This window comes from Apteryx rowi, unplaced genomic scaffold (genome assembly GCF_003343035.1).
Source record: "Apteryx rowi isolate R43461 unplaced genomic scaffold, aptRow1 scaffold_565, whole genome shotgun sequence".
NCBI lineage: Eukaryota > Metazoa > Chordata > Aves > Apterygiformes > Apterygidae > Apteryx > Apteryx rowi.
This window is the reverse complement of record NW_020450833.1, coordinates 405,104-432,304: the sequence shown is the minus strand read 5'-3', so window position 1 is coordinate 432,304 and position 27,201 is coordinate 405,104. Positions and strand designations below refer to the sequence as shown.

General features: G+C 37.6%; 1 protein-coding gene across 1 annotated transcript in view; it reads left to right on the top strand.

Annotated features, from left to right (window-relative positions):
* Positions 1-27,201, top strand: part of POU6F2 (POU class 6 homeobox 2) — a 311,703-nt gene that overhangs the window by 37,832 nt on the left and 246,670 nt on the right. Inside the window, exon 2 of the mRNA XM_026082027.1 lies at positions 21,292-21,463. Coding sequence (XP_025937812.1) covers positions 21,292-21,463 — 172 coding nt within the window. The remainder of the gene's footprint in view (positions 1-21,291; positions 21,464-27,201) is intronic.

Here is a 27,201-nt window from a genome sequence, read left to right as displayed (position 1 = left end):
AAGTTTTCAGGCAGCTGAAAGATCTTGTGTTGTTTTGTCTTTATTGTGTACAATTATCTCCCTAGGACGAGGGAAGCAATCAGGAAGAACGTGATCAGTGATTCTGACATAGCTGTAACACTGGCAACAGCAAATAATTGACCGATGTGGAGGAGATTTATCTCTGTTGTGAAATGGTTAAGAAATTAAAGCATGTTATAGGCCAATTTCTAATCACTGATATATGCGAATTTAACTGCTCTGCAGTCGATGGAGTTGTTCTAAATTTACACCACCCTACCAGACGTAGGTCCTGACACCGATTTCAATTTCAAAGCAAGTCAGCTATTGGGCTGTACTTTGTGAGTGAGAGAGACACTTAAATCTGGGATTTAAATGATCTGTTTGGTTCCTTTTTAAAAAGTAAAAAACAAAACAATTTCCCTGCACAAATCCTCTGTCAGAAGCCTGCAGCCTGCATTTCCTGAGCATCCATTTCATAAACTTAAATGTGCAGTATGAAGGACTGTTTATCCTACATTAAGGGATAAATAAAAGTCCATGACAGGCTATGAGCATGGAGAAGGGGAAGTGGCAATCCCAGCCCCCTATATTTTTCAGCCTATTCTTAAACACACCTTCTTGATGAGATTAAAAAAATCAAATTATCCCCTTGCCACAGGTACAAAGCAACCCCAAAATAAGGAAACAAGTGAAGGCCTTGAGTCTTTTTCATTAAAAAAAATTTTTAAATAGACTAATTGAAGATTTATGGGCAGAGCATTAATGATCATAGGTTTTCTACAGCTCAAGTCTAAATTTGTTTGCTAGAATCTGAAAAATGCCCTAAGAGCGGGTGTGCAAAAGAGAACTTAACAGAAATTACATTGAGGCAGAAGCTTAACAGGGTCATTTACAATTCAAGTAGAATTTATGCTCACTTGAAATGATTTATTTGTGTTTTCATCTGTGCCTGGAGTAAGAACACTTCAGTTTATATTATTCTCCTTTAAAACAAACAAACAAAACCCCTTTCACCTCACTATCCTCTTTTAATAGTTCTCAATGGTGCATTCTTAGGATGTGTTAAACATCTTTCAGCTAAAGCTTTTTGATTAAAACATAGAAGTAAATTTATTGATTGAATTTATATATAAATATTTTGGCAATAATTGTGCATTGCAGTAACCATATTCCATTGTAAAACAGGTCTCTGGGAGCTAATAGAAAGAGTAAGTGATTACAGGTAGATTACATAAAACTCAAAGAAACAGGAGCAAAATGAGCCACCAGATTCTGTATGAACTCTAAAATAAATTAGAAAGTGTTACTGATGGGGGAGGGGGCAGGATCTGTTAACACTTTTCTCTGGGTACACCTTGCTTATCAGTACTTCCAATACAGTATTTCTCTTTCCTTCTCTTCCACCGCAAATACAAGAAGGTGAGTAAGCCATGGCACATACAGATTCAATTGAACAGAAGCATTGCCAGTTTGTGGCACAATTAACTTTATTTTAACCCAATGTTGAGGTGTCTGTCTTGTTAGGGACATCATGTCTGCCATAATTCTCACTGACGAGTCGCTGGGAGTTGAGTCAAGTTGTCTGTTTCGGCTGTAGGTGCAATGACTGCTCTTTCTTTAAGGTGCTTTCTTTGCATTAAGTATGTGCAAGCTCTTTTGCACTCCATGGAGAGACCTTCTCGTTCTTACAGCCAACTCCATCAGAGTCCAGTCCTCAAGTCTCCACTTATGGAAGTTTTTTGAAACTTATGCTGAAATATCTACTTGAATAATTCTGAACAGAGGCAACTAAATGTGCTGTTTGTGGATTGCTATGGAATTAAGCCCTGAATCAGCACACGGTCTCCTGAGCAGACCTCGCATATGCGGCTAATAAGGTGTTTTCTGATTCTCTGGTTTAAAGGTATTTGTACTTCCCCTCTCTACTCCCCCTGCCCCGAGTGTTTTAGGAAAGGCTGACAGATGAACTGTGTGTACAATGGCGGGAGAGTATGGGCCACGGGGAACAGAAGCACAAATGATCCAAAACTAAGGGAAGAGAGATGAGTTCAACTGAAAAATTTTGCACACTGGGAAAGTGTTGAATCTAATCTATGGGGAGTTTATTTTAATACACTGACTAATATACTTTGCTTTTTATACTAATTAGTTCACCATCCTGAAAAGCTACTTTTTCATACTTTCCTTTCTATTCATTTTAAAATGTTGGAAAAATGGACATGTAAATTAAAGCTTCCTATAGACATTTTTAAGTTGTGCAACCAGCACTTATTCAACATATCATTCTAGGTCTCGCTGATCTTTGCAGCATTACGAGGGTCATATTTTCACATAGATGAACCATTCATGGCAATTTCTCCAATAGATTTGACATGAACATTCTTTTCTTTGATATCAGAGATATAAGCTTTCTATTTCTGTCCTATTTTTTTCCCAACCGACATATTTATTGAGGCTATTGCAAGCAAAATCCCACTTTCCATTAATATTAGACTTCTCCTGGGTGTGGGTTGTCCCCCCCACCATCTCCCCCCCACCCCCTTGCAGAGTTTCAGGCTAATAGAGCAGTATGGGGGTCCTGGTCAATGACAGCTTACATATGTGTATATTAATAAAAACAAACCTCTACACTTTATTTAGAATTAATATGTCAACAGATACACAAGTGTGCACACACACATGCAGTGGATAATATGCATATATGTATCACTTTGAGTAGAAGCCTTCGTGATTTCACTGCTGTAGATCAACAAGTAGCATTTATTGATCTCTTCTAACAGCAGTTCTAGTTCCAGAGAAGATTTTGATTGATTGTCCTCATCCAGAGTGAGTTCTTTCTCCATCCCTCTAGAGTGTTCAGTGGCATTGGCAACAGCTAGTGTGGAGACAAAAGATTTCTCTTTGAGGAAAGGACTTTAGAGTGTATAATTGTGCTTGGATTCCAAATAATTTTTTCAGTGCCCTTTCCTATTTCTATCTAAGCAATTTGATACACCTCTTATGCTAAGAGTCTGTAAACTGGTGGTGGTAATATAGATATTTTATGTCACACCTGCATTCTACAGAGTAAGATGACGACAAATTAAAGTACTGAAAGGAGTGGAAATATGATTTGTGCTGTTTCTGTTTCATCAGACAAGTCTTCTTCCCTGCTACCTTTTAAATTAAAGCCAAAGTTAGTGTTAAAGTTGAGGAATATTTTGTTTTTAAGTATTCCAAGCATTTAAAGCATGGAAAATTCTATTTTAAGAAGGTAGATAAATACTTAAAAACACTGTAGTTTGGGGCCTTTAATATTAAACTGTAAGATGCCTTACTGTGCATTTCAACATTAAATGCTTATTGCAATGACTGTTGCCTGCCCAGGTCAAGAGGTAAGAATGCTCTTGTTTTTTAGATAAATAAGCTACTTAGCCACTTACTAGTGCTGGATGCAACTGCTGAATTTATTTTACAAGTCAGTTTTTGGATCACAGTCACTAACACCTTGCTTCCTTGATAAGCAACTTGGACTGTCCTCATCCTGCCCTATTCTCATCTTATCCTGTGGTCTAAATGATCACAGGCATTTTATCTCAGAGTTCCCTCTACCTGTTGAAAGAAGCAAAAAGAAAGTGAGTCTGTCCTCCACCTTTTGCCTTCCCTTCATAAACTGAATTGTTCACTGTGGAAGCATGAAGGGGAACTATATGAATGCCACTACTACCTCCTATGAAGTTCTCCATCAACCGGATCTCTTGGTTAGACTCAGTTAGACCTCCAGGTTTCTTCAGATTACTCTAAAGATAAATCTCAGGCTGTCTTCAACCCTTCTATAAAAATCCCACTCCCTCCATTATTGCAATGCTGTTTTTTGTTGTTTGTTGTTGTTTTTTAAAACAACAGTTTTCCCCACACAAAGCCTTATATGCATATGTTTAAGTGCCCAGAAAAACAAGACTGCTGGTTGCAGACTTAATCATCTCTATGGAGTTGTTTGATATCTCAGTCATCATCCTGGTTTCTGATCACTTGCTAGAGTGGCTTATAACAAATTACCCTGATTACAGAGCAAGAACTTCTGACAAACTAAAACACAAAAACCTGCTTGGAGGCTATTCTGCAGTAAATCTATGCTTTGCAATGGTGCAAATGGTAGATAAGCCTCATACCCTTGCAGACCTAAACTGCCCCGTCAGTTGTACAGGTCCCTGAAAGCAAGGCTTTGCCTTGTGGGGCTTAAGGAAGGTCTTTGCTCCCTGCCAATCCAAAGAAGCCTTTTCTGGCTCCAAGATGCTGCCTGACTCTGGATGGCACTATAGTCACTGTGAATGGCTGGGAACTCCTTCAGCTTTCTCCTAGGAAGCACATGTCTGAAATTTGGCTAGTCCTCACCCCCACTATTGTTTGCCTTTACCCTGAGTTTACAAAATTTGGCATAAGAAATGAAGCCCCAAGGCAGGAGTCTCCATGCACAGATTGCTAAAACAAGGTCTACAGAGAACTTTTCTTTTGAGCTGCATTGTTGTCAAGGTATTGTGTTCCTTCCTCCACCTCAATCATCCGATTCAACTGTTCAGCGTTTTGAGGGGTTCCTTTTTCTTTTCTTTTCTTTTCCCTGTGTGTGTGTATGTGTGTGTTTCAGTTGGGTGTTATGACACTGCCTGATCTGAATTACAACAATAAATTAGCATAACTCTTGCATGCTCTCCAATAATCCATGAAGCAGAAACTTCCCTCACATAGGCTAGCATAATTAGATGTGACTTACTCAAAGCTTAAGTCTTTCAGTAGACTGGAGCTCTAACTTTTAAATATTTTCACTGTATATRAAGGTATTCTGGGTTAGTAATAAGCTTTCTTGAGCTATGAGAAACCAGAGGCACATTTTTCATGAGTGAAAAATGCAGACTGCATACACTTTTTTTTTTTTTAAACCTGGGTTGCAAACTAGGAATTGTCTGACACATTTTTCCCTAAGTTTAAGTTTTGGTTGGTGTGTGTGTTTGTTTTTCCCCTCTTTGGTCTTCAGAGTGTATCTAGCACTCTTTGCTTGCAAACAAATGTTGCCAGCTAAAGCAATGGGATTTGAAGCAGTACAGGAAAATACAAATAGGATGTCACTGAGGAATTATTTAGAAAACAACCTCACTTTAACTATTATCATGAGGATTTTATAATGTCTATGAGCATGATAGTTCTTTGTTTAAAAATAACACATCAATGTAAGAAAGTGTGCAGAGCAGGCATACTAAGCAAAGTCAAATTTTACTACTGTCATAGCTGCATGATCAACTGGGAGACTAAAGTGGACTCTGCTGTGCATAGTCATTATCTGTGCTCCACCTTCTAGACCACCTTTGCAGTCTCTTTGCCTTCAAATGAAGTGCCAGATTGCATTTGCAGAAGCCTAATGAATGCAGTAGAATTGGAATAGGTGTTTCTGAGCTCATGATTTGTTAATGATGTTAATGTGGTGTATTAGGCAGAAAGAAACCCGCTTTGATAGTGAGATCCTAGGCTGAGTCTGTAGAGGCAGCCCTTACAGGGAAGGGAATCCACTGCTTGCTTGCAAACCAAACAAACTTCAGAAAGACTTTTGGAAAGAAAATAAATGAAAAACTGTATGTTCTCATTTTGATGTTCATTGTCAGTGTAGTGCTATGTTTTTAAATCTTTCTCTGGTTAGTAGTGCAAAAAGTACTCTTCCATTGACTCGCAACAGTTTGAGGTGAAAGACCTTGGYGGCTTGTCTTAGACTATAGCAGACGTTGTTGCTGCTGTTGTGGAGTTAGAGTGCATGATTGCTCACTCCTCTGTATTATGCATTTCACTGTCCAGTTGAACTTTAAATATCACAAACAGAGCTTTTCTTACTTGTCTCTTCAGGAGAAGGTTGTAATCTAAGCATTTGCTGTTTATTCTTTCACTTGTAATGCCCATCTTATGCCTTCCCATATCATTCTCATCCTTTTCCTCCTACTTAGCTCTGTGGCTGCCTTTGAGCAATTTACCTCCACCGCTGGGCTCCAGTCTCACAAAATCTGATTGTGAAAGTGTTCCTATGGATTCCAGTGTGTATACTCAGGGCAGGGTTACGTGCTTGAAGGATCAGTTTATATCTTTCAAATAGAGATAAATGACTATCATATCCTACAAGCCATGATTTAACTACAGCATAAACATGTCTTTGTTTTCATCACAGCAGTTCAGTTCCTCTGTTGTAATAAATTTGGTTGATCTTCTTGGAGTGCTTTTCAGTATGTTGTCATCTTTTTGTTAGAGATCCTTGAACATGTACGTGGCCACCAGGGCATCTAGGAGAAAGAAATCCTGTTGATGGAGTTACCGTGCAGGGAAGTATGATCACATTGCAGGTAATGTGATGAGACATCCCTAATAAATGGGGTTCAAGGTCCAGCATCACTATGGTTTATTTGTAATGTTTCACCTATCTTGTTTGTTTTAACCTTTTTGCTTTGTATATTGGTCTTCCAAATCATTTTGATATCATAGGAACTGTACCTCTAGGTACTTTTAAAAGTGTTACCTTAGCCGTATTAGTTCTCCTGAGGGAGAGAGGGGGAAATTAATGAATTTTAATTTTGCAATTTCTTGTTATAATGAGCATGTGTTCATTCATTCATTGGTTCYTTCTTCTTTCTTGAAGTCCATAAAAGAACAAAAAACAGTGGCAATCTGAAGTTAGAAATCTTATTCAGAAAACAAGCCCAGTAATTTGATCAACTACTAGTATTGTTAGATTATCTAACTAGATGATTTAACTAGTATTTTATTGTCCTTCTCCTCCTATTATTTCCTGTTCTCAGTTGCTGTGCTAAGGTTTAAAGGTGCTGGCACCAGACTGGGGAGTGCTACAGAGTTAAGAATAGCCTGCTGAACAAGGGATTGTGCAGGTAGCCATGTGAGACTTTAAAGATCATAAAGGCTTAAACTACTACATAAGGCAGATTTTGATGTGATAAAGCCCGGGGAATTGCTAGTTAAGCATGCAGTTCATGTTAATGCATCCCAGTCCCTGGTGAGTTGCTGATTAACTGAAGTAGGTTGTAGCATAGCCCCTTTCTAGCTTTTGACTGATACGTGGGGCAGAATTCAGTGTTTCCTCCCGTTTAATATATGATCCTAGAAAATGGGGAAACGGTCCAACAATTTTTTTGCTAATGGTTGATCTAGATCTTCTTTCTATTTTATTAACTTCTGTTTTATGCAACATTTGGAATACCACTCTCATTATATGCTAAAGCCATGTGTAGTCCTCATCATTCTTTAAAACTAGCATTACCTAAATGTTGTGGGTGTTTTGTGTTTGGGTTTTGTGGGTTTTTTTCCTCCTCAAGTGCATTCCCTTCAGACTTTAAGGCTTGTAGGTTTCCAAGCTCCCCACATGAAGACATAAATATGAGCCCAGTATATAAGCTCAGTTGTGTATGTTAAGATTTGCAGCTGCAAGACAGGCAGAAGAGGGCACTTTGTGAACTGCTGGTAGAACTAGACCTCTAGTTTTACTTGTGTAGAGGTAACGGTTCCTCTTTTCTCTTCTACTGGAGTTTCCTCTACTACGTATGGAAGATCTGTGTGCATATCCTAGTGCAACAGAACTGGTTACCTGCCCAAGCTAAGTATCTAGTCTGAGGCTATTTAATGCTTTTGGTATTTCGACTGCCCAGGTGAAACAATTGCGTGTGTGAGGAGGGATTTGATTCCATGTAGGAGCTATAGGCCATGGTTTACTAGTAACTGTACATGGGCGTGTGGGTTTATTACTTACTGTGTATATTCTATTGGAAAGAAGCTAATACTGTATGTGGTGGTCCCTTAAGTGGCATTCTTGTGCTCCCTGTAAGTGCACATAACTAATCCTGTAGTCCCTAGGACTATAGTTATAGTCCCTAGAACTAATGCCCTACTTGTGAGTGCAAACATTGTAGCACATTCATATAGAAAAGGAGCTTTTTCCAAAACTATTGTGGCTGCTATTGCAGTAATGGGATATCAAACAGGCAAAATTGTATGTGTTGTCAATGGCTACAATATAATTTCATTGACTTACAATGTTTAAAGTGAAGACATGATGGTAAGCTTATATAAGGTGTCATGCTGAAGTAATTGCTCACCAACTTGATTTTATGGCCAAAGAGAATGTTTTAATATCCACATGAATTCTGAGGACAGTCTCGCCTACATGGAAACAGAGATCATAAGGATGTGATTAAATGTTCAGATACTATAATGCTGAGAAATATTTAAATAGTCTGGGAAATAAATAGATGAAGTAAGTGTGGGTACAAGTAAATGGGAAAGTTGATTTTAAATCTGTGAATAAGAATTTGATCTTAAATGCAAGCAAGCAAAAAAAGGGGGTGGTTTAAGTTACTGGTTTTACTCACCCCAAATGTAGCCAGTCTTATTTCATTCTTGCCTAAGTATTTTTGTTTACATTTTCATTACTCCAAAGATTTTGTTTGTTTGGCATTTTTCAGTCCAATATACTGCGTTGGAGTCAGGTGATAGAAATGAGCCGGCGTTTGGCCCCGGAGGAAGCACAGGAGTCCATGAGGACTGAGATTTATATGGGACAGTCAGGCTGTGAGAAAAGGGAATTCAAGGAATGTTAGGGTTATGCAAACAAAGTTTCCCTAACTTTTAGGTCTGAATAATGCAAATTTTCAGGAGGGAGCAACTGCTACTACTACTTAAAATATGAGCAAATGCACGGGAAGAAATTCTCTATAGGTTTAGGACTAAGAACTATCCACTAAGGTTTTAAGCAGAAAGGAAGAAAAGGAAGGAGAATAGGGCCCAACAAGCAGAGAAGAGTCCTACTCTGCTATTGTTTTACAGTGCTTTACAGTACTTCCAGTTCCCCTTCTCTGTAAGGAAGAGCTTCTGCCTTCCTAATTCTTCTCAAGATTTTCAGACTGGGAGGATGGAGGGCACATGTTGTACCAATGAGTAGCAAGAGGGCAATAAAGGAGTCTTTTCTTCCTAGATGGCCCTCTGAAATTTTCCAACATTTCCGACGGAAAATCAAGAACCGCAGCTGCTCTGTGTTTGCCTCTGCTGCCTGATCCATCCAACTCTGCTGTTTTAAGAGCAGTGAAATAGAGCAGAAATGCCATCCAGTTAGGATATGAGAGACAAATCGTTGTAGCTGTGAGGGTTAAATTGGATATGTATGGTTTGACTATTTGCTCAATATTTGAGAAAATGAGTATCTATAGATATCAGAAGCAGGTAAATGATGAAAGGAAGTTGGCAAAAGGAATAAATGGAAGTATTGGAATAAAATTAAGAATGGGCCACTTGAGAAAAATACAGTGAAAAATGTAAACACATACAAATGTAAGTGTATTGTAACAGTAAAATAACATTAAAATTTGAGTAATGTTGTCTGAGGTATGGGGTTTTTTAGATGCAGCTATATAGGATGAAGCCCTAGCAGAACAGATCAGGAAAGACTTCTCCACAAACTTTGTGGGAATAGACTAGATTAACTTCCACATTTTCACAGGAAAGCTGAAAAGTCAAAACGACACCTTTGCACTGCTCTATCTCTTTTTTGCAGATCAGTAAAATAGAATAGAGATCAGGTGGCTTGGACAACCATGCATAGAAGTTCAGTGGCAAAACTGAGCCTCCAGGTGCCGGCTCTCCTGCTCTAACCACCAGGTGGCATTCCTCTTCTCCCACAAAGAAAAGGCCATTTTCTTATTTTTTTATTTTTTTTATTAAAAGAGGGGTAACAAGGAGAGAAGAAGTTGGCTTGAATACTAATATGCTCTCACAAATGTATTGGTGTGCTCAAGCTTGCAGGAGGAAATGCAAGTGGCTCTTTGCCTTTGTATTTACAAGCTGTAAATACACATTATATTTTTTGAATATAAAACAGTTATGATATACGTGGGCACAGGAGTTAACTTGTTCTTAAAAGTAAAAAACAAAGATAAAACCCACACATTTCTCAAATATACATAATTATTATGCCAAACACAAAATTAATTTCCACTTTGGGATAGTGTATGAAAGTAATATGTAATGAACAAATAATGCCAGATTGCAATCAGAACTCTATAATATCCTGTATACTTTTTGTTTTAGTCTTCTAACCTTTTTTGACCACTTTAAAGTTATTAATGGCTATTTTTGCATTCATTTTAGGTACACTAGTGTTTCCAGACACAGATTTTGTAATGATATGCATATTTATGCATGTTTTGTGTAATCCTACATATTACTAAAAACCATGCAAATCATGCCGTGTCTCTAATATTAATTTTTGGAAGAAGCACCTATGTTGAAAAATGACATTTATTGTGTTTATTTAAAAAAAAAAAAAAAAGCTCAATGTACAAGGTTGGTAGCAGGTTGAAAAATAACTTGAGACCAGTAATATTATGAAATTGTTTATGTTGACTTACGTTAATTAAAGCAGCTATACTACATTTAGGGCCAGCTCTTTGAAGTTGTGTTATTGATTTCGGTGACGGGAAAACGGGGCCCTTGCCTACATCTCCGTGGCTCTTCACGCAGAGAATTGAGCCTGCATTTGCTCCTACTGAAAGAGATAGCAACAATCCAAACAGCTTCATTGTGAAGAGGGATCAGGGCTACTAACGCACACTTACACACATCCATACACACATCCATACACACATGCACAACAAACGATAACAGGATCTTCAGAAAGATTTTTCTGCTGTTTCAAGCAGAAGGGAGTCAAAGGCATTTGTTACTTTCTGCTGTCTAAGGGGCGTAGTGATAGTTACCCTTTTAAGGGTGAAACTGAGCAGCCCAGCAGTGCTGACCAGTTTGCAAACAACAGGAGCAAGCAACAGAAAATGCTTGGTTTGCATGGTTTTTTTTGTTTTTTGTTTGCTTTTTTTAACCTTCTGATCAGGTTTTCTTCCTTAAAATGTTGGTTGTTTAGAAGGAGATCCCTTAAAAAGCAATAGGAAGCCAATGACAAATAATTGCAATGGCAACTAAAAAAAGCCATCTAACAAAGAAAAAAAAGTCCATGTAGGAAAATGCTAACATATCTGAGAAATGCTTCATTCATTGTTTATTGATAATCCAGTTACTGTAATTGCTGCTGAAATGATCAGTAAGTGTTTTGCTGTTTTCCCTGTTGTAAAGCATTAAACAGAAAGCTGCTGTTACACTGCTTTGAATTGAAGTAGTCCTCCTATATGTCCATTGCGTAATACTGTTACTGCATGTGGTGTTTGATGTACCCTACCCTAACATAATAAATGAAACATGTTGGGAGTTTGCAAGTATACCAGCAGCTTCCAGCAGATTAAAGCCGTTGACAAGAAGCATGACACCCTTCGAGCTTCAACTTCTTAAAGAAAACCAAGTCCTTATGCAGATTTCATTAGAACTGTGAAGCTGTTACAGTTAAGGATGTGTTGAACTTAAAAACATGTTTAATTAGAAATTAATATGTTGATCTGTAATGTGAAAAGAAAAATATGGTACCCAGGTGTTGATGAAGACCTGGTATTAAGAAAAGTAACCCTAAAGATCCTCTGTAATGATTAAAAAAAATTGCACTCATTTATCAATGGGAAAGGCATGGAAAATATAAAAAGCATAACATTATTGATCTGCAGTATTTGTGGCATTATTAAGTATGTTTAGCAGTTATAACAGCAGGTTTTTCTGTCAGATGAGCTCAACATAGGAGAACCACAGGAAAAATGATCTGGAATTCTTGCTCTTAACCTGGTAGCTGCACATCTCACTGTAGCGTCTGGAAAAAGAAGAGAGCGTATTAGTGTAAGTGAGGCTGGGTTCAGGTGAAGCTTTCAGGTTCCTTCAACAGATAGGCTGTTCTCTTCTATGTATAAACAGATGAAAGGAAATAAAGGGTAGTAAATCTGAGGGTCTGCCCCTAGAAGGTAGCAGTAGAAATTATGTGAGAGAAATTTCCTGTACTTGTCCCTAGAATTCAAGTTTCATATTAGTATTAAGGCAAGCAGGATGAAGCAGGTTAGAGCACCACCAAAGAGCTGAGCACCTCATTAATCACATAAATAATATTAAAAATCAAGGTTCTAAGGTCCTAATTTGGATTCAGATTTTAAAAGCTTCCAGTGTTTAGGAAGAATCTAAGGCTGACCTTCGCGCTTGCTTCAAGCTGACAAAAAAAAAAACAACTTGATATGGAAATGAAGATTTGCTAGCAATTTTTGATTCTGATATTCTGGTGAAATCTTGACTACTTCTTTTTTTTAATGTACTCTTGTTCATAGAAGATGTTGAAAAGTTCACAAAAACCAATCAACCGTATTTCCAMTCTGGTTTAGGTTGTGACTGTGTATTGGGCAATGGATTGCAACTGGTTTTAAAAGTGACATTCAAACCTAGAGTTAGATCAAACTGGATTTAGATTAGAACTACTTTAAAAATCTTTAGCAAAATTTCCCTAGAAAAGGTCACTTCATTGCACTAAGACTGATATGTCTCTGTTCTAATAATTTTTTCTCCTGAAGGGGTTTCTTTTCTTGTCTTTGGAATTTCTGGTGAAAGACGGGGAGATCATCCCAAAACAGCCCCTTGATATGGCCTTTACCTAGGTCCATGATCAGCTGCAAACAGATCTTGGTTTGGGTTTTCCTACATCAGATGCAAGTGGTTGAATTAACAATTAGGTTAGATCATGGTTTTATCCATGCTGTGAATTTTCAAAAATTCAAGCTAATGGTTTCTTTGTCTTACAGCTTGCAAATCCTGAAATGTTACATAAAATCAAGGTTTTTTTTTCATTTTTTAAGTAGGAAGTAAAGTGTCTCTTTCAGTTGCTGTAAGCCACTTCTAGACTGCCTAGTCAAGTTTCTCTCATGATCAATAATAAAAAGGTTTGTTGTTGTTGTTGCTTTGTGTGGTTCTGGATGTGCCAGTTTCTAAAATAAAGTATTTTAAATCAAATTCTGACTTTATCTCTTTCCCTCCCCCACCCCCATGTTTCTGGTACATACATGGTAGTGGACAAAATCTGACAAATGGAAGTACAGGGAAACTATATTTAATACCTTATTTAAATTTATAATTAGGCTAAATTCATATCATTGAATGCTTTGTGGTGTCAATCCCAATGAGCAATCTTTCACTCAGGAAAAACTAGCTCTCAGCATGCCATGAATTATCTTATTGCATTTCTTAGTCGCAAAGAAGCCATATAGGGACTGTTTCGTCCTCATGGAGAGCAGAAGGATCATTGGTGGAAGGAGCTGTTAGCATATGTTCTAGGATCAACTGGAAAGAGGATGAGATTCGGAAAGCCTTGTGTTTTAGGTCCTGTCCCATGTGCCTGTGCTGCCCCTTCACCCTGCCAAATGGAAGTTACTTTGTTTGTTTGTTAATTAAAGTTGCACAATTTTCAGGCTAGTCAAAGAGCACTCATGTGAGGATAGTGCAATGGTTGGGTGAGCAGAATCAAGTCTCCTTTGTGTGGTCAGTATGGAGGCTGAAACAACCTACTGTGAAATAATTTTTAAGGTGAGTGAGAAGTTTGTGTTGTGATACCGAAGATCCTTTAGACAGCTATAAATCTGTTTATTACATTAAAGTGGAATGGTAATTTTTTTCCTGGGGAGTGACAAATACCTTTATTGAAATGTTTTAATATTTTCTTTATGGAAGAAAATATTGTCTATTCTCTTCCTCTTGGTAATGGATATTTTTTCAAATCTTCTGGTAAATTGGCCCCACAGTACACAAGGCTTAGAGAATCTTGGCTGTTCTTACAGGCTTATAATTTTCCTGCAGAATAAAACTGACAAAGTTGTGGGAATCATCCAAAATTGACTCATGTTAACCTAGAATTAATAGAAGAAAGTTATGTAGCTTCACCCCATACATGGTAGAAGCCTTTAAAGATGGAATGGTTTGTAACAAGAGAAGCATGATTCTTAAATCAGACTAATAATTGGGTCAGAAGCCTTAAGGTCAGCTCCAAGAGTAAAAGCAGCCTTCAAAGTAAAATATCTGTGCTGTGTGTACTCTGGCAGTAGTGATTCCTAAATGTCATGTGGGTCAGGGAGAACAGAAGGTCTAAATTCCTGTACATGAGTCTTTCTTTCCCAGCCAGTCCCAGAGATTGGTCCAGAAAAGCAGAGATGCAGCAGCCTCCCCCAATGAGGTAGCTGCTCCTCACTTGGTCTATGGGAAAACCAACATCTTTTGCCTTTCTTGCCTGTGTGAAGCATAAAACATGACTTGCTGTATGAAGCTGCTAGGTTTATTTTTATAATCAACTTGGGGTTTAATCAGTATGAAAACAAAATCATGACCTAGCCATTCACTCCTGTGCACCTGTATTTGTATCCCCATTCTGCAGCCTTTGGCTGGCGTGCTCTGGAGCAATCTGACCAGCAGATTAACTAGTACTTGTCTTGTGAACCTTTCGGCTTACTCCCAGTAGGTGTAAGAAATACGTGAAACTTGTTCAAAATAAATTGTTCTTTTTTTTCCTTATTTTTAAGGGGGGGAGGGGAGGAAATACATATACTGGGGTATTTTTTTTATTATTTGAAGCCAAGTTGAAGTAGTATTCCAAGCTCAAGACATAACAATTCAAGGAACTTTGCCACATCAAATTTAGGCTTAAAATATTTTAACTTAAACGAATCCTAAGATTAAACTTCAAACCTTCATGAGTTTCTGAAAAACATGTTTTCTGTCAGTGCTGGTTAGTATAACATCTCTGAACTTATCAATGTTTAGAGGATCTCCAGTTAAAAAAATAAATGAAAGAGACCATCCTAGCAGGATTGACCAAGCTATTAATCTTTAAAGAAATGAAAATACCACAGGTGGTGAAAGTCTCCTTAACTTCCCAAATTAAATCATTAAATGAAGTGCAGCATTATTAATAACATGATTATAGTTAGGCAGTGGACACTTCTTACAACCTTGTTTTTAACTGGATTTTTTTTTTTTTTTTTTTATTTTTTTTACTGCAGCCGGGACATTAGCTGTGAAGATGAATGTCATTGCAGAAATACAATGTCCAAAATCAAGCTAGTATTGAGAAAAGGGAGAACAGAACCCTCTCTTCTGCTGCAGAGATTTTCATAAGGAGATAAATATCATTTTAGTTGAACAAAAGTGGGGGAATATTTTGGAAGATAAATATATTGAGTGAGGAGAGCTGGGGATAAATTAGCTCCTTGATATAATAGGAAGGAGTAAGAGGCAATACAGAAAATTTTAGTGAGTTAAATACAAGTACAGCATGACTGGCTGTATGCAGCTGCTAGATATATTTTTATACCAATAAACTCAAGTTGATTATAAAAAATAAAACCATGACCTAGCCATGAATATGAATATAAGTAAATATGTAATGCAGTATAAAGGAGTACAGGATCAAAGCAGTGAAGGGAGATCAGTGATCATATATCAGTAATCTTGTTTGTTATAGAAACATCTGTCTAAGGATTATGGTACAGGTGGCTGGGCAGAAAATGAAAAGATAATTTTCTCTATGACTTTTCCAGAGGAAAGCACAGCCAGTGGGTAGAAATGGTCAGAGGCTGGCAGGGGTCAAATAAGGTTGATTCAAAACAGTTAGTTTGCATAAACTAAGCTATGGATAGGTTGGGATAGTAATATCAGCACATCGATGACAGTAAATAAAACAATATTCAAGGAAGAAAGAATCTGTAAGAAGTCTGTAAGAAGTTCTTTTAATGGGGGGGGCAAGTATACCTCTTGAATCAATACGATGAAGGAAGATGGACTAATTCGTAAGAGGACCTAGGGAAAGCGTAATCCTAAATTTCATTGGTACTTGAGACAAAATGAAACAAATTCTTTCCTAGTATAGGTTTTGAATGAGGAATACATTTAAAAGATTTTCAGCTCTGTCTTCTGGTCTTAGCATAGGTTTATTCAAGGTTATGATGGTGTGTCCTGACTTGATCAAAAAATAAAAACCCTACAATCTGAAAATGTTTTAGTGTAGTCATTAAAATAAAATATGAACAGCATAAATGTTTATATTTGCCAGTAGTATAACTGGAGTGTTTGTTCAAACATATTCTTTGTGTCTGTCCCAAACAGAAGTCTGTGCAAGATCAGGATCCCAGAGGAGGGCACGATTTATTTCCTATTTTGAAAAAAATGCAAAAAATTAACTTTTAGGTATTTTTAAGCCAAAGAAGTGAAGACTCTACAAAGTAAATTCAAACTAAGGATAAAATATATGAAGCAAAACAAAGGATTGTTCTTTTTCTACTTAATTTAAAATTAAAAAGAACAGAATTAAGTCCATAACATTAACAGTGCAGTGAGTGTAGAATTTGGATCAAAGGCTAAACCAGTGCATAAAGCCTTCATAAAGCTCCATCATCACCTAAGTCCTACGTTAAGGGTGGAAGTAGCTTGTACTCCCATTTTTAGAATTCTGCCTAGGGCTTGTTTCTCACAAAGGCTGTACAGTAGTTTCCTTTAAAGGCTGTCTTTGATTACTAAATAGTTTTTGCTTAAAAACTGCACCTTTACCTTTAAAGTGCAGGGGCAAGACTCAAAATAGTGATAAATGTTCTCCTGTAATTTATATAACGCTGCAGATGAGAAGTATGGAAAGGTTTTGACTTTTGAAAGAAGGTCTGTAACCAAAACTAACTTGCATTTGCAAATCCACATTTATTTTACTGGTAAATTAAGCACAACAACTTCTTTAAGAAGTAAGTCTGGGAGTGGTAGAGCTAAACAGAGGTGTAGCAGCTATTGCCAGCTAAATTATAGGAGGAATAAGCCACCCTTAAGGGAGACRCACAGCAGGGGGAACCACTTACTGCATAAAACTGTCAGAGAAATTTCATAGAAAACAGGACAGGCAAGTCTGGAAATACTGATGCTGGTTGGACAAGAAATGGATGACAAGTTGTATGAATGCCTACAAGAGATAAGTGTAAAATTTGTTTCTACATGTGTGGTATATGCACATCTATTTTGAGTAAGGGGTTTGTAACTTGTTAGTTTTCACATAACTAGAAATCTGTTCTTATGGTTTATAATGCCAGGTGAAATTCTCTGCATTATTATATTCGTTTTATTTAGCACTGCCTGTTACATAAACCCTTTTCAGAGAGTTCATCTTGCTGGGTTTTTATGCATTCTTAAACTTTTCAATTTTGTTTGTGAAAAGTTAAAACTTTTGTGTGGGTGTCAATCAGTGAAGTTCCTGTGCTACCCTGCAGACTCTAACCTCATCTCATCACCTTCCAGAAAACAAACACTTAGTGCTGAGCTCGCAGACATCCAGGGCAGGRAGGGGAATGGATCCTGAAGGGATTATCTGCAAGAGATGCATGGTGATTTCTTGGCCTTGGTAACATCCTGTCCAGCACCTTGGCTCCTCGCTGTGCCTGACTTTGTACAGGGGCTGAGGAGGAGGAGGCTGATAGGCCTGCAGCTGGCCACTCTGAAAGATGTAGAGCGGCTACTACTGTGTCTTTTTTTAAGGGGAAGCCATTGGGAGGCCTAAGGAGGACCCTTCCAGCCCCCAAGAAATTTTGCAGGCTAGGTCACTTGCCATGCACTGGAATTAGAATTTATGCTATCTATAATGTGATTATAGAAAAATAATAGTTTTTATTCATGCAAAATTCACTGCAGAAGAGACACATTTTTTTAATTATTAGAAGAAATTGAAGGCCTGAAGACAATATGAAGTTAAAAATGCCCCTTTTTAAAAGTATGTTTTTGAAGGAAGCAAACCTTACCTCAACCCATCATTTAAGTGATTTTTATTTAGTCTTCAAGTAGACCAGAATTTTAGACAGCACCTAAGCTGTCTGCTTATAGGGAAAGTTGTCATTCATTTGCCATTTGACATAGAGAGCTACCCTAGAGGTTAACTACAGGTCTGGTACAGTCTGAGGGGGAGGATGCAGCAGTTTCTGTTTCACTTTTTTACAGTCCTTTGAGCTCTGTGTTTGTAAAACTCTTGTTTTAAATTTGTGGCTAGAAGTCTGCCTAGCCATATGGGAGTCTTTATTTCGATACTCTTGTGGTCTAGGTCTCACTGATATCTTGCAGCAGTGAGTTCCAAAGGCTTTCACTGCTAGCTGTCTGGGGGGGGAAATTTTATATAAATATATATATATATATATATATATATATATAATTTTAGTACTAGATATAAAAATTTTCCATTTCAGTAGAGACCCCCATGCACCTTTTTTTCTTCATGAGAGTTGAGATAGGGTGGATACTTCCTGATCTACTTTTTTTTCCTCTGCCACTTATTATTTTGTATACTTTGATCATGCTCGTTCTTATTCATTTTTGTCAGGTAAACATTCCCAATCCTTTCAATCACTTTATCATTCTCACTGCACATCGTCTTCAGATGCGTCTTCCTTTGTTCATTCCTGGTTAGCCCATCTAAGTACTCCAGATGAGGCCCAACTATTGATGTACATACCAGGTAAAATCCTGGCCCCGTGGACGTTGCTGGGAGTTCAGCAACATCCAGAGGGTGAGGTTTCTCCTAGTGCTGTCACATTTTCTACATTATTCTTTATCCCATTTTTCATATATTCAACTTGAAATTTTGTCAGATGAGAATTTAATCTGGAATACTATGGATTCAGCATTTTCCCTTAAATTGCTGGTAATCCTGAGATTAGCAGTGTAGCTCTGTGCACAGGATTAGTTTCTTCCCCAAAACAGTTTGATGATGAAAAGGATCAAATTTTGTCTTGATTCACGTTTGTTATAGAGCCACACTTGCCATTAGTTTTGAACAGCTGGAACTGAGGGCATCAGCCCAGACTTTGAAACAATATTATTTGTATTCACAGTGACCTTTAGCTGGAAAATCAGCTAAAATACATTATATAGCATATGAAAACAAAAAAATCTTGCTTCAGTAAATGACTTTGTCCATAATATACTCTGAAAATAGGGCAAAATAAGCCTGCATTTCTACGGTATTTGCAAAATCTGTGAACTTCTGTTTCCTCCCGAGAAACCTCTAAAATATGTTCAGATTGTTACCAGCTAATAAATACAGTAAATGAAATGTTAATAAATCACCTGCAATTTAGCATAACAATAACATGGATTGACCACATTGATTAAATTGATTATATTTCATATATTTACAATATGTAGACACAAGCCCAATTTATTTTCTGAAGAGTTCAAGGTAGGTATCATTGGTTTAAAAAAAACAAAACCAAAACAAAACAATGGAGTAATGTTTGTGGTTGCTATCTGCAATAATCTAATGCTGACAGAGAGCAGTATTTTATTTAGTAATTAACAGTGTAAAGGGGAGAGAAGCTGTCATGTTGGTTCTTAAGCTGGGGAATGTGATGAAAGATGATATCTGCGATCTCATCCTTTCCACTTGTTTAGGATTGTCAGGATGAGAAATGTCAGCATTATGAAAGCTCAGCTCTGCTCTTGATATGATAAAACCCTTCAAAAGCCAGTCTTTCTCTCCCTCTCCCCCCTCCTTTCTCCCTCTCCCTGCACTTGCTTTTTTATTTATCCTGTTTTGTTAGATGGCAGAAATATAATTCTTTTCTTTCTTCCTATTATAAGCCACCATTTTTGTTTTATTATATGTTTCACAACCCCTAATGCCCCACTGAAAATTACCTTGTTAAATGACAGTGTTTCAAAGCCATGAATCCTTTCCACCATTCCCTCAGAGGTTTGAAACAGTCAACAGACTGTAAAGAATAAATAATAAAAAAGTATTGATTATTTTGATGACTGTGAGATTCAATTAAGTATTAATTTTGCCCTCCAGTGGACCTATCAAGGTATTCAAAAGGGAGGATTCGGCTCAGCTAAATGTGTGCTGAGTGCTTCAGCCTTAAATAGGGAGAAAATGTGTTTACCTACAGTATTTGAAGAGGAGTGCATTGATGCACAGAGTCCAATATTTAAGTGCTGTGCAAATTAAGCCCTGGTGACAGTGACATTGTTTTCAGTGATATGAGTATTGACTAAAGAAGTGCATTTGATGACAGCTTAAACTATTTGTATTGATTAACATTTTCATAGATTATCATGTGTCATATCAAATTCACTTTTCAGACATGAATACATTAAAAAACCCATAGGCAAACATCGACCAATGTGACGACGGGACAGAGAGAACATGCTAACCAACCTACTTGCTCGCTGGTCACCTGTTCTCTGCATAAGAACCATTTAGGCATGAACTTTGCAATAAATAGCTGCCAGATAGCACAACAAGGTCACTCGTTCCTTTCTTTTCTTTAGTTTTTCTGACTCTGGTTTCCATGCTGTCATGATATTCTACCTCTTAGTTTGCAAGCGGAATAATAGAGTGTGCTCGGAAATAATGCCTGACCCCCAAATGTCCTCAGTGAGCAGAAGATAAAACAGATCCAAATCGTCAAGAAAAAACTTAAATATATATATAGTAATATTTTATGGGAATATAATGTCCCAAATACAAGAATAATTGCAAACTGTTTGTGTAAGTATCTTCCCTGATTTTTTCTTAAAAAAAAATGGTTTCTGTATATTTTATTTTAAAAACAGAAATATGTGTTTGTGTGTGTGTTTATGGACTTTTGGAGCATAGTATCCCAAAGACAAGAATAGTTAGAAATCTGTAGCTCTATTGAATGTCTATAATGGGATGGCTATTTGTTGCTGTGTATTTTCATTGACGCACTTGAATGGTTTAAAAAAAAAATTGTGATTTTGATTTTGTTAATGTTGTGCAGCTGAGGATGCCTCTTTACATCACTGTGGAATGTTCACAGGGTGCTCCTCTTCTGTGGTGTTGGAGCTTACAGGAATTTCTTTTCTTACTACGTTAAGGACAGCGCGAGGTGTAAAAGCATGCACACAAAAAAGCACATCCCACAATTAAAGCTGTGTTGGTTGTGTTGCTTTCATAGAAGTTTTTCTCCAAAGCATCCTGAATCTCTCACATGCTAGTTGAGCTTTAATAGGGTGGGGAGTAATGGAAAACTCATTGGATCTGTAATAGCTCTTCACTTGACTGCAGCCAGCAATAACAGCAGGAGCAGCCAGAGATAAGAGAGAGAGAGAGAGAGAGAGAGATAAGAGAGAGAGAGAGAGAGAGAGAGATAAGAGAGAGAGAGAGAGAGAGAGAGAGAAAGAGAGTGTGTGTGTGTGTGTGTGTGAGAGAGAGAGAGAGAGAGAGAGAGAGAGAGAGAGAGAGAGAGAGAGAGAGAGAGAGAGGAAGAGAGTATATGCACACCAAAGCCGCCACTTTTCCCCCCCCTTCACTCTTTTTTTCCCCCATTCTAGGATCCAATGATAGCTGGACAAGTCAGTAAGCCCTTGCTGTCACTGCGGAGTGAAATGAATGCAGAGTTGAGAGGTGAGGACAAGGCAGCTACTTCAGACAACGAGCTGAATGAGCCCCTGCTTGCGCCTGTGGAATCAAATGACAGCGAGGACACTCCCAGCAAGCTCTTCGGTAAGTCTGTCTAGGTATTTCATTTCATTGCTACCATGTTGTCCGGAAGAGCAGTCTCCCCCCGTTGTGGTTTTTTTGTTTGTTTTTTTTTCCTGTTCACTCAATTTTCTTGTAAGTACCAAGGAGTAGCTTGGAGCGTGCAGGCATGCAGCCACACGCTCCGATTCCAACTGGCTACCAGGCTGACAGTGTCGCATCCTGAAAACTTTTGTCAACAATGAACTTATTTTATGCAAGTTGCAGACATCTTTTGTTTTTTTTGTTTTTTTTCTTTTTTTTAATCTGTGGTCTCTAATGCCAAAAAAAAAAAAAAAGGAAGAGAAGGAATCTTCTTTCTTGAAATAGTTCAATAACATTTATTGCTGTAAGTGCTAATCCTCGTGTCTCACATGCTCAGCCTTTTCTAAAGGTGGACTAAACTGAAGAGTAAGCATTTTATATRGTAAAGATAAAGCTTGGTGAAGACAGCTAAAACATTCCCATAGGAAACACTGTATTGAGTAAACAAAGGCTACCAAATTCTAAAAACATTAGATCTATATGCAGTACTCTTAAGTTAGAAATAAAATATTTCCTCTAAAGCATGTGCGAGGAGAAATTACTTGTTTACTTTTTATTTTTTAAAAAGTCTAACTTATGCCTGATAAAAATGTAACCTTTCATAATCAAAACAAGAGCAGTAAGAGTAACACTCCAACACAGACATCTGTCATTCTAACAGATGACACCCTGTAAGCCAACTCAAGCAACTCTGATCTCTAATCAGAAAAGGGAGCAGAGTTGTTGAGGCACATGCTTGAGTGATAGATGTTGATAGATGTCTGAGCTGGAGCAGCACTACATGGTACATAGTGACATTTTGGGTTTAGAGCGATTGCTCTCCTGAAGGAGTTCCTTTTAATTATTTTTATTTGAGACAAACCTTAATAGAAACAGAGCATTTCCTTATTTTGCATGATCCTATAGGTGGAAATTTAAGGGGGAAAAAGACCTTATGCAAAGGGAAAGCAGCTTTAAGGAGAGGGGGAAGGGGGAAGAGAGCCTGTTTTCTAAGATTCAAGTTTTGATTTCCTAATCTGTTAGGAAATCTGTAGCAGTGTTCAGATTTCTGTATTCCAGCTGCAAGATTTCTTTAACAAAAGAATACATGCACTTTTTCTTCAGAATTGTTCCTTTCCCTTACTACAAGATAGAGATAAAGTACAGAATGTTTTATTAACTAACTTTCATATAGATATGGGAGAATAATAATAAAATCCTAAAATTTAATTTCTGGGTTACAGTAATGACCATTACTGAGTATCACATCTATTTTTAAGCACCCCCTTAGTAATCTTTGTTTCCATGGAAAGCATAATTTCCGCTGAGCAGTTTGAATGTTCAAACACCATATAATAATTGTTTTAGTCCATTTCACCCAGAAAAATAATTGCAATGCCTAAAATTCAGAGGGCTACTTCTTGTGTATAGTAGTGTAAATATCTTTAACAGTATGTATTTTATCTGATGAAATGTTTAGGGTGCACCTATTAAATATAGTAAGGTATGTACAGAACAAAAACGGACTTTTAATTTGATGGTACTGAAATGTCTGTTTGTGTTTGTTTTTAGATCAAGCAAGTCCTGTAATAAAAGGCAGGATATTTTCTGAGTCATTGTCATTTGGTTGCTCTACAGTGATACTGAAATATATACAGATACTTTCATTAGAGTTGCCGTATGGGATAAAAATGATGTGCAATAATATCTTTTCTCCTTCTGAATTGTAAATATAATTTATCTAAAAGGCATAATGAAAAAGCTACAAATTAATATATTGTGCTGTGTGTATTTGAGTCTAAGATGTTTGCTAGCCTGTTTTTTTAATATACTGCTAAAAAGATAGTGCCAAAGTAAATGAAAGTAAGCAAAATACTTTAACTGCCTCAGTATGAACTTAGGTACTGTTTATTTAGGTTATGTTACAATTATGACAGATGCTACAGATGTTTTAGCAGCAGCCCCTGCCGGTTAATTTTAGTAACTTTGAGAACTTAAAAGAAAGGACAGTGAGGCTATTTTGATACACAAGGGGATCAAACTGATGAAATTTATTTAAAATAAAGGTATTTAGACTTTATGCTGTGGATACATTCTTTAGATTATATTTACAACAAGCCTTTAAAATACAGTAATTAAGTGTAGTATTACTGAGAGCTATGGTGCATAAATATGAAGCATTATTCTGTAGCTGTTTCTCTTTGTTTAGAAATATTAATAGTGTCTTAGGAATGCATACTTTGGCCTTAACTTTGCAGTTTCTTAAATTGCACTATTTTTGGACTTTTTTTGACATATGATGGCACAGAGGTCAACATTTTTCTCTTCTAACTTTCTTTCATGTGATGAGAGACAAAAACTTTCTGTTTATAATCTATCATTTAATATATGTTGGGTAAAAATTTGCCAGAAATCTGTTAGGCAGGAGAGGGAGAAGCGTTTTGGGAAGTCAAGGGGAGGAAACAGTCCCATGGAGAAAAGTTTTCAAAAAAAAAAAAAAGTGAAAATCATGTCCTGATTTAGTTGGAATGAATGACCAGCACTTGAGTGTCCTGTTTTGTTACCCCTAGCAATATTTCATGAGTCGGATTTTCATATGGATGAATTGAACTGAATGATTAGGTGCGGAGAGCTTTCTTCTCCCTCATTTGACATGGTCTGCTTGGCCACCTTCTGCTGGATGGTGTGAGTCTTGCAATGGCCTGCACTGCTCACCTGTACCTACTCCGAAAACTCCCCCCTGCCCCCACTTCTCAACAACTTCCTTATTTCAGTATTTCACTGCATACTGTAGTAACAGTAGGTATTTAATTCCTGTTTTGGTAGCAGATAGTGCAATTAATCATAAAAATGGCACYTTTTCAAAAATAGACCCTACTGGAGGTGAGGAAACTGCAGGATTACAATTAATTACACTTATTTTTGACGTGGGAAGGTATAGAGTAAACCTTTGGTTTGTTTCTCTTACGGATGCTTTGCCATCAACGAGAGAGAAGGTGAACACTGCGGCTCCTCACGTCTTGGCAACACCAGCACGGGTTGGGGTAAGTTTCCTGCAATTTGAAGCTACTCCCCCCTGCAACTGGTGCCCGGTGTCTGGGAATACAGTGCTTTGCCACTGTGGCAGAGCATTATCTGAGGATCAGGACAAGAGCAGCTGTGATTTGAGTGGCTGTGTTTGCTTGTTGTTGGCCTGGTGGGGTTTTGGTTTGGTTTGGCTTTTAACAAAAGGCTAATCTGTTGTCCGTAGGGTTTCAGATGTGTAACCCTCACCTCGGGCGTTTATGTCCGTGGACTTCTCGGCATCTGTTGAAAATACCTGTGTGCAAAAACTTTTGATAGTGAGATCATGTGAAACATGAGGGGAGTGAAAAAGGTGGTGAGAAATGCTTTCTGAAGTGGAAAATTTGGGGAAGGGGCTCTCTATTCTGAAATGTGTTCCCTCAGAGGTAACATTTTGATGCGCGGAGTTAGAACAGCCACAGTGTTTCTGTCACAGAAATACTGATTTTGTTCAGCAGCATGAGGCAAGGTGGTTCTGCAGGAGATTTTTTGGTGTGTTATTTATTCTTTAAAATATCTGTGAGGCAGCATCTCCTATTTTAATCATGTTCTGCTCAGAACTGATAAAAAGACTAGAAACTGTAGCTAGCTGTTGACATTCTTGGCACTGTCATTTTCACATCAACTTGTCTTGCTCTACACTATGCTTTCAAATAGTAACACAGGGCCAAATTCTGCAGTTCTTACTAGAGAGCTTTTGTTAAATAGGAGCTTTGCTTGAACAAACACATTAGGATTTGATCCTAAATTTATTAATCCTAGTAGGTTTTATACACAGCATCCTTAAACAAACTTAGAATAAGTTATCAAGCATTACTCTGAAAAAAAAATGTTAAGAAAAACACCCCTCATGTTCAACTCTGAAATATTATAACTATTAAGACTTAAGTTGATCCAGACACCAGGCATATTGTGTATAAAATTCTCTGTACAGTAAAAATCCCGGGAAGAAAGTGCCTAATCCAAGCCCCACAGACCCCTGTGGACTGTGGTTGATTTCATGGAGTTGGATCAAATACTTAACGGATCCTTAATCCAAGTTAATTTGTGACATAATTTCATGATGGCAAAATAAAACTAGAGGTGCACTTGCATGTTAAGATAATTTTATTGAAGTATAAAAAGTTACTCTTTGAGAATGAATATGCCATTTTACACATCAAACTTACCGAAGTAGGTAAAACCGTAAGTGCATAGGGAGTACRTGAGCAAGCCGATAATTGTGGAGCAGAAGTGTTTCTTATATAATGATTGCAGGACAGCAAAAAATTGACCACTAATCTTTCTTATCACTGGCCAGATTTTGTTCCAATGACATGAAGTCTTAGGTTTTCTTTGCTGGAAGTAAAGACTGTGGTTTTATTTGGTTCCCTAGCAGTTTTCTGCTTTTTCATAATGACATGTATGTCTGAAATATTTGGGGGGTGTGTGGAAATATGTGTGTTAAATGAGTCTGTACACATTTCTGTACACAAAGCTTTGTTTTCAAAACCCTGAATAGGATCTGGGATGTTGTTTTCCCTGTCAGTATGTCCCCCCCGTTTGAGAACGGTGTGCCTCTTTATGCAGAAGCATTCCTGGCCATGCCAGAGCAGAGCTGCGATACAGGGGAGTTGTTTCTAGCTGATAGCATTTTGCCAGTAGATCCCTTGTATTGGCCTTTCAGGAAAGCATATATCTGATTTTTATTTTTTTAAATCTGAGTTGTTTTGATTAGAATTTATGGCACTGGAGTCATTTTGGTTACAAAGGATAAAGGACTAAATTGTCTTTTACCTCTTGAGACAGTGGTCTGCGCAGGTCAGAGCAGAGGTCACTGGCAGGTTGGTGTGGGGAAGCTCACATTATAGTCATTAACGGCGTTCCCCGCCGGGGGGGGGGAAGAGGCCGGCGGTCTGAGAGCTTGCCTTTCATCAGTGCATTTAAGGATGCTGCTCTGTGTCTTGGTTGAATGCTCAAATTTTAAAGGCCTAAAAGATCTGAGCCCGTCAGGAACATTTTGATAAGTTTTGGTAATTTCAGGGAAAGAAAGCAATGTGTGTGTTTTGCTCTTGCTGCCTTTTAAGCGTCTAGTGAGTATTTCTGTTCTTATAGAGAACTTTATGGCCCAAATCATCTCAGTATTAAAATCGAAGCCTTCTTTTAGGCATTGCAAACATTGGAAAGATCTTTAATCTGCATATAAAGATTCCCCTCTCTTCACATAATTTTATTCCGTAAATACACAGTAATTTACAGGCTGTGGATGCTTTGTTCTGAGACACTGTCGGTATCCATGCAATCTGTAAGGGCTATAGGCCCAATCCTGCCAGTGCTTGAATGTGTGATACCTTTACTGAGGCAAGTAATGTGTGGATTAGGAGGGCTGTTTTGTTAAGACAGCTGTGTCAATGAGGAATGTTAATTGCTGACATGTTTACAGAGTCAGGCCATAATACAGGCTTGTCAATCCGTATTCTAAAATATAGTGGTGTCTTGCTCAAATAACAAATAAGTTTTCTAAAGAATCTGGAAAATCTGGCTCCATGATGGACTATTTCTAAAGGATGCATTCAGCATGAGTGTTTTTAAGTAGGTGTTTGCAAATAGCTAGGGTCTTAAATAGTGACTCTGGATAATGTTATTGTTCTGGTGCC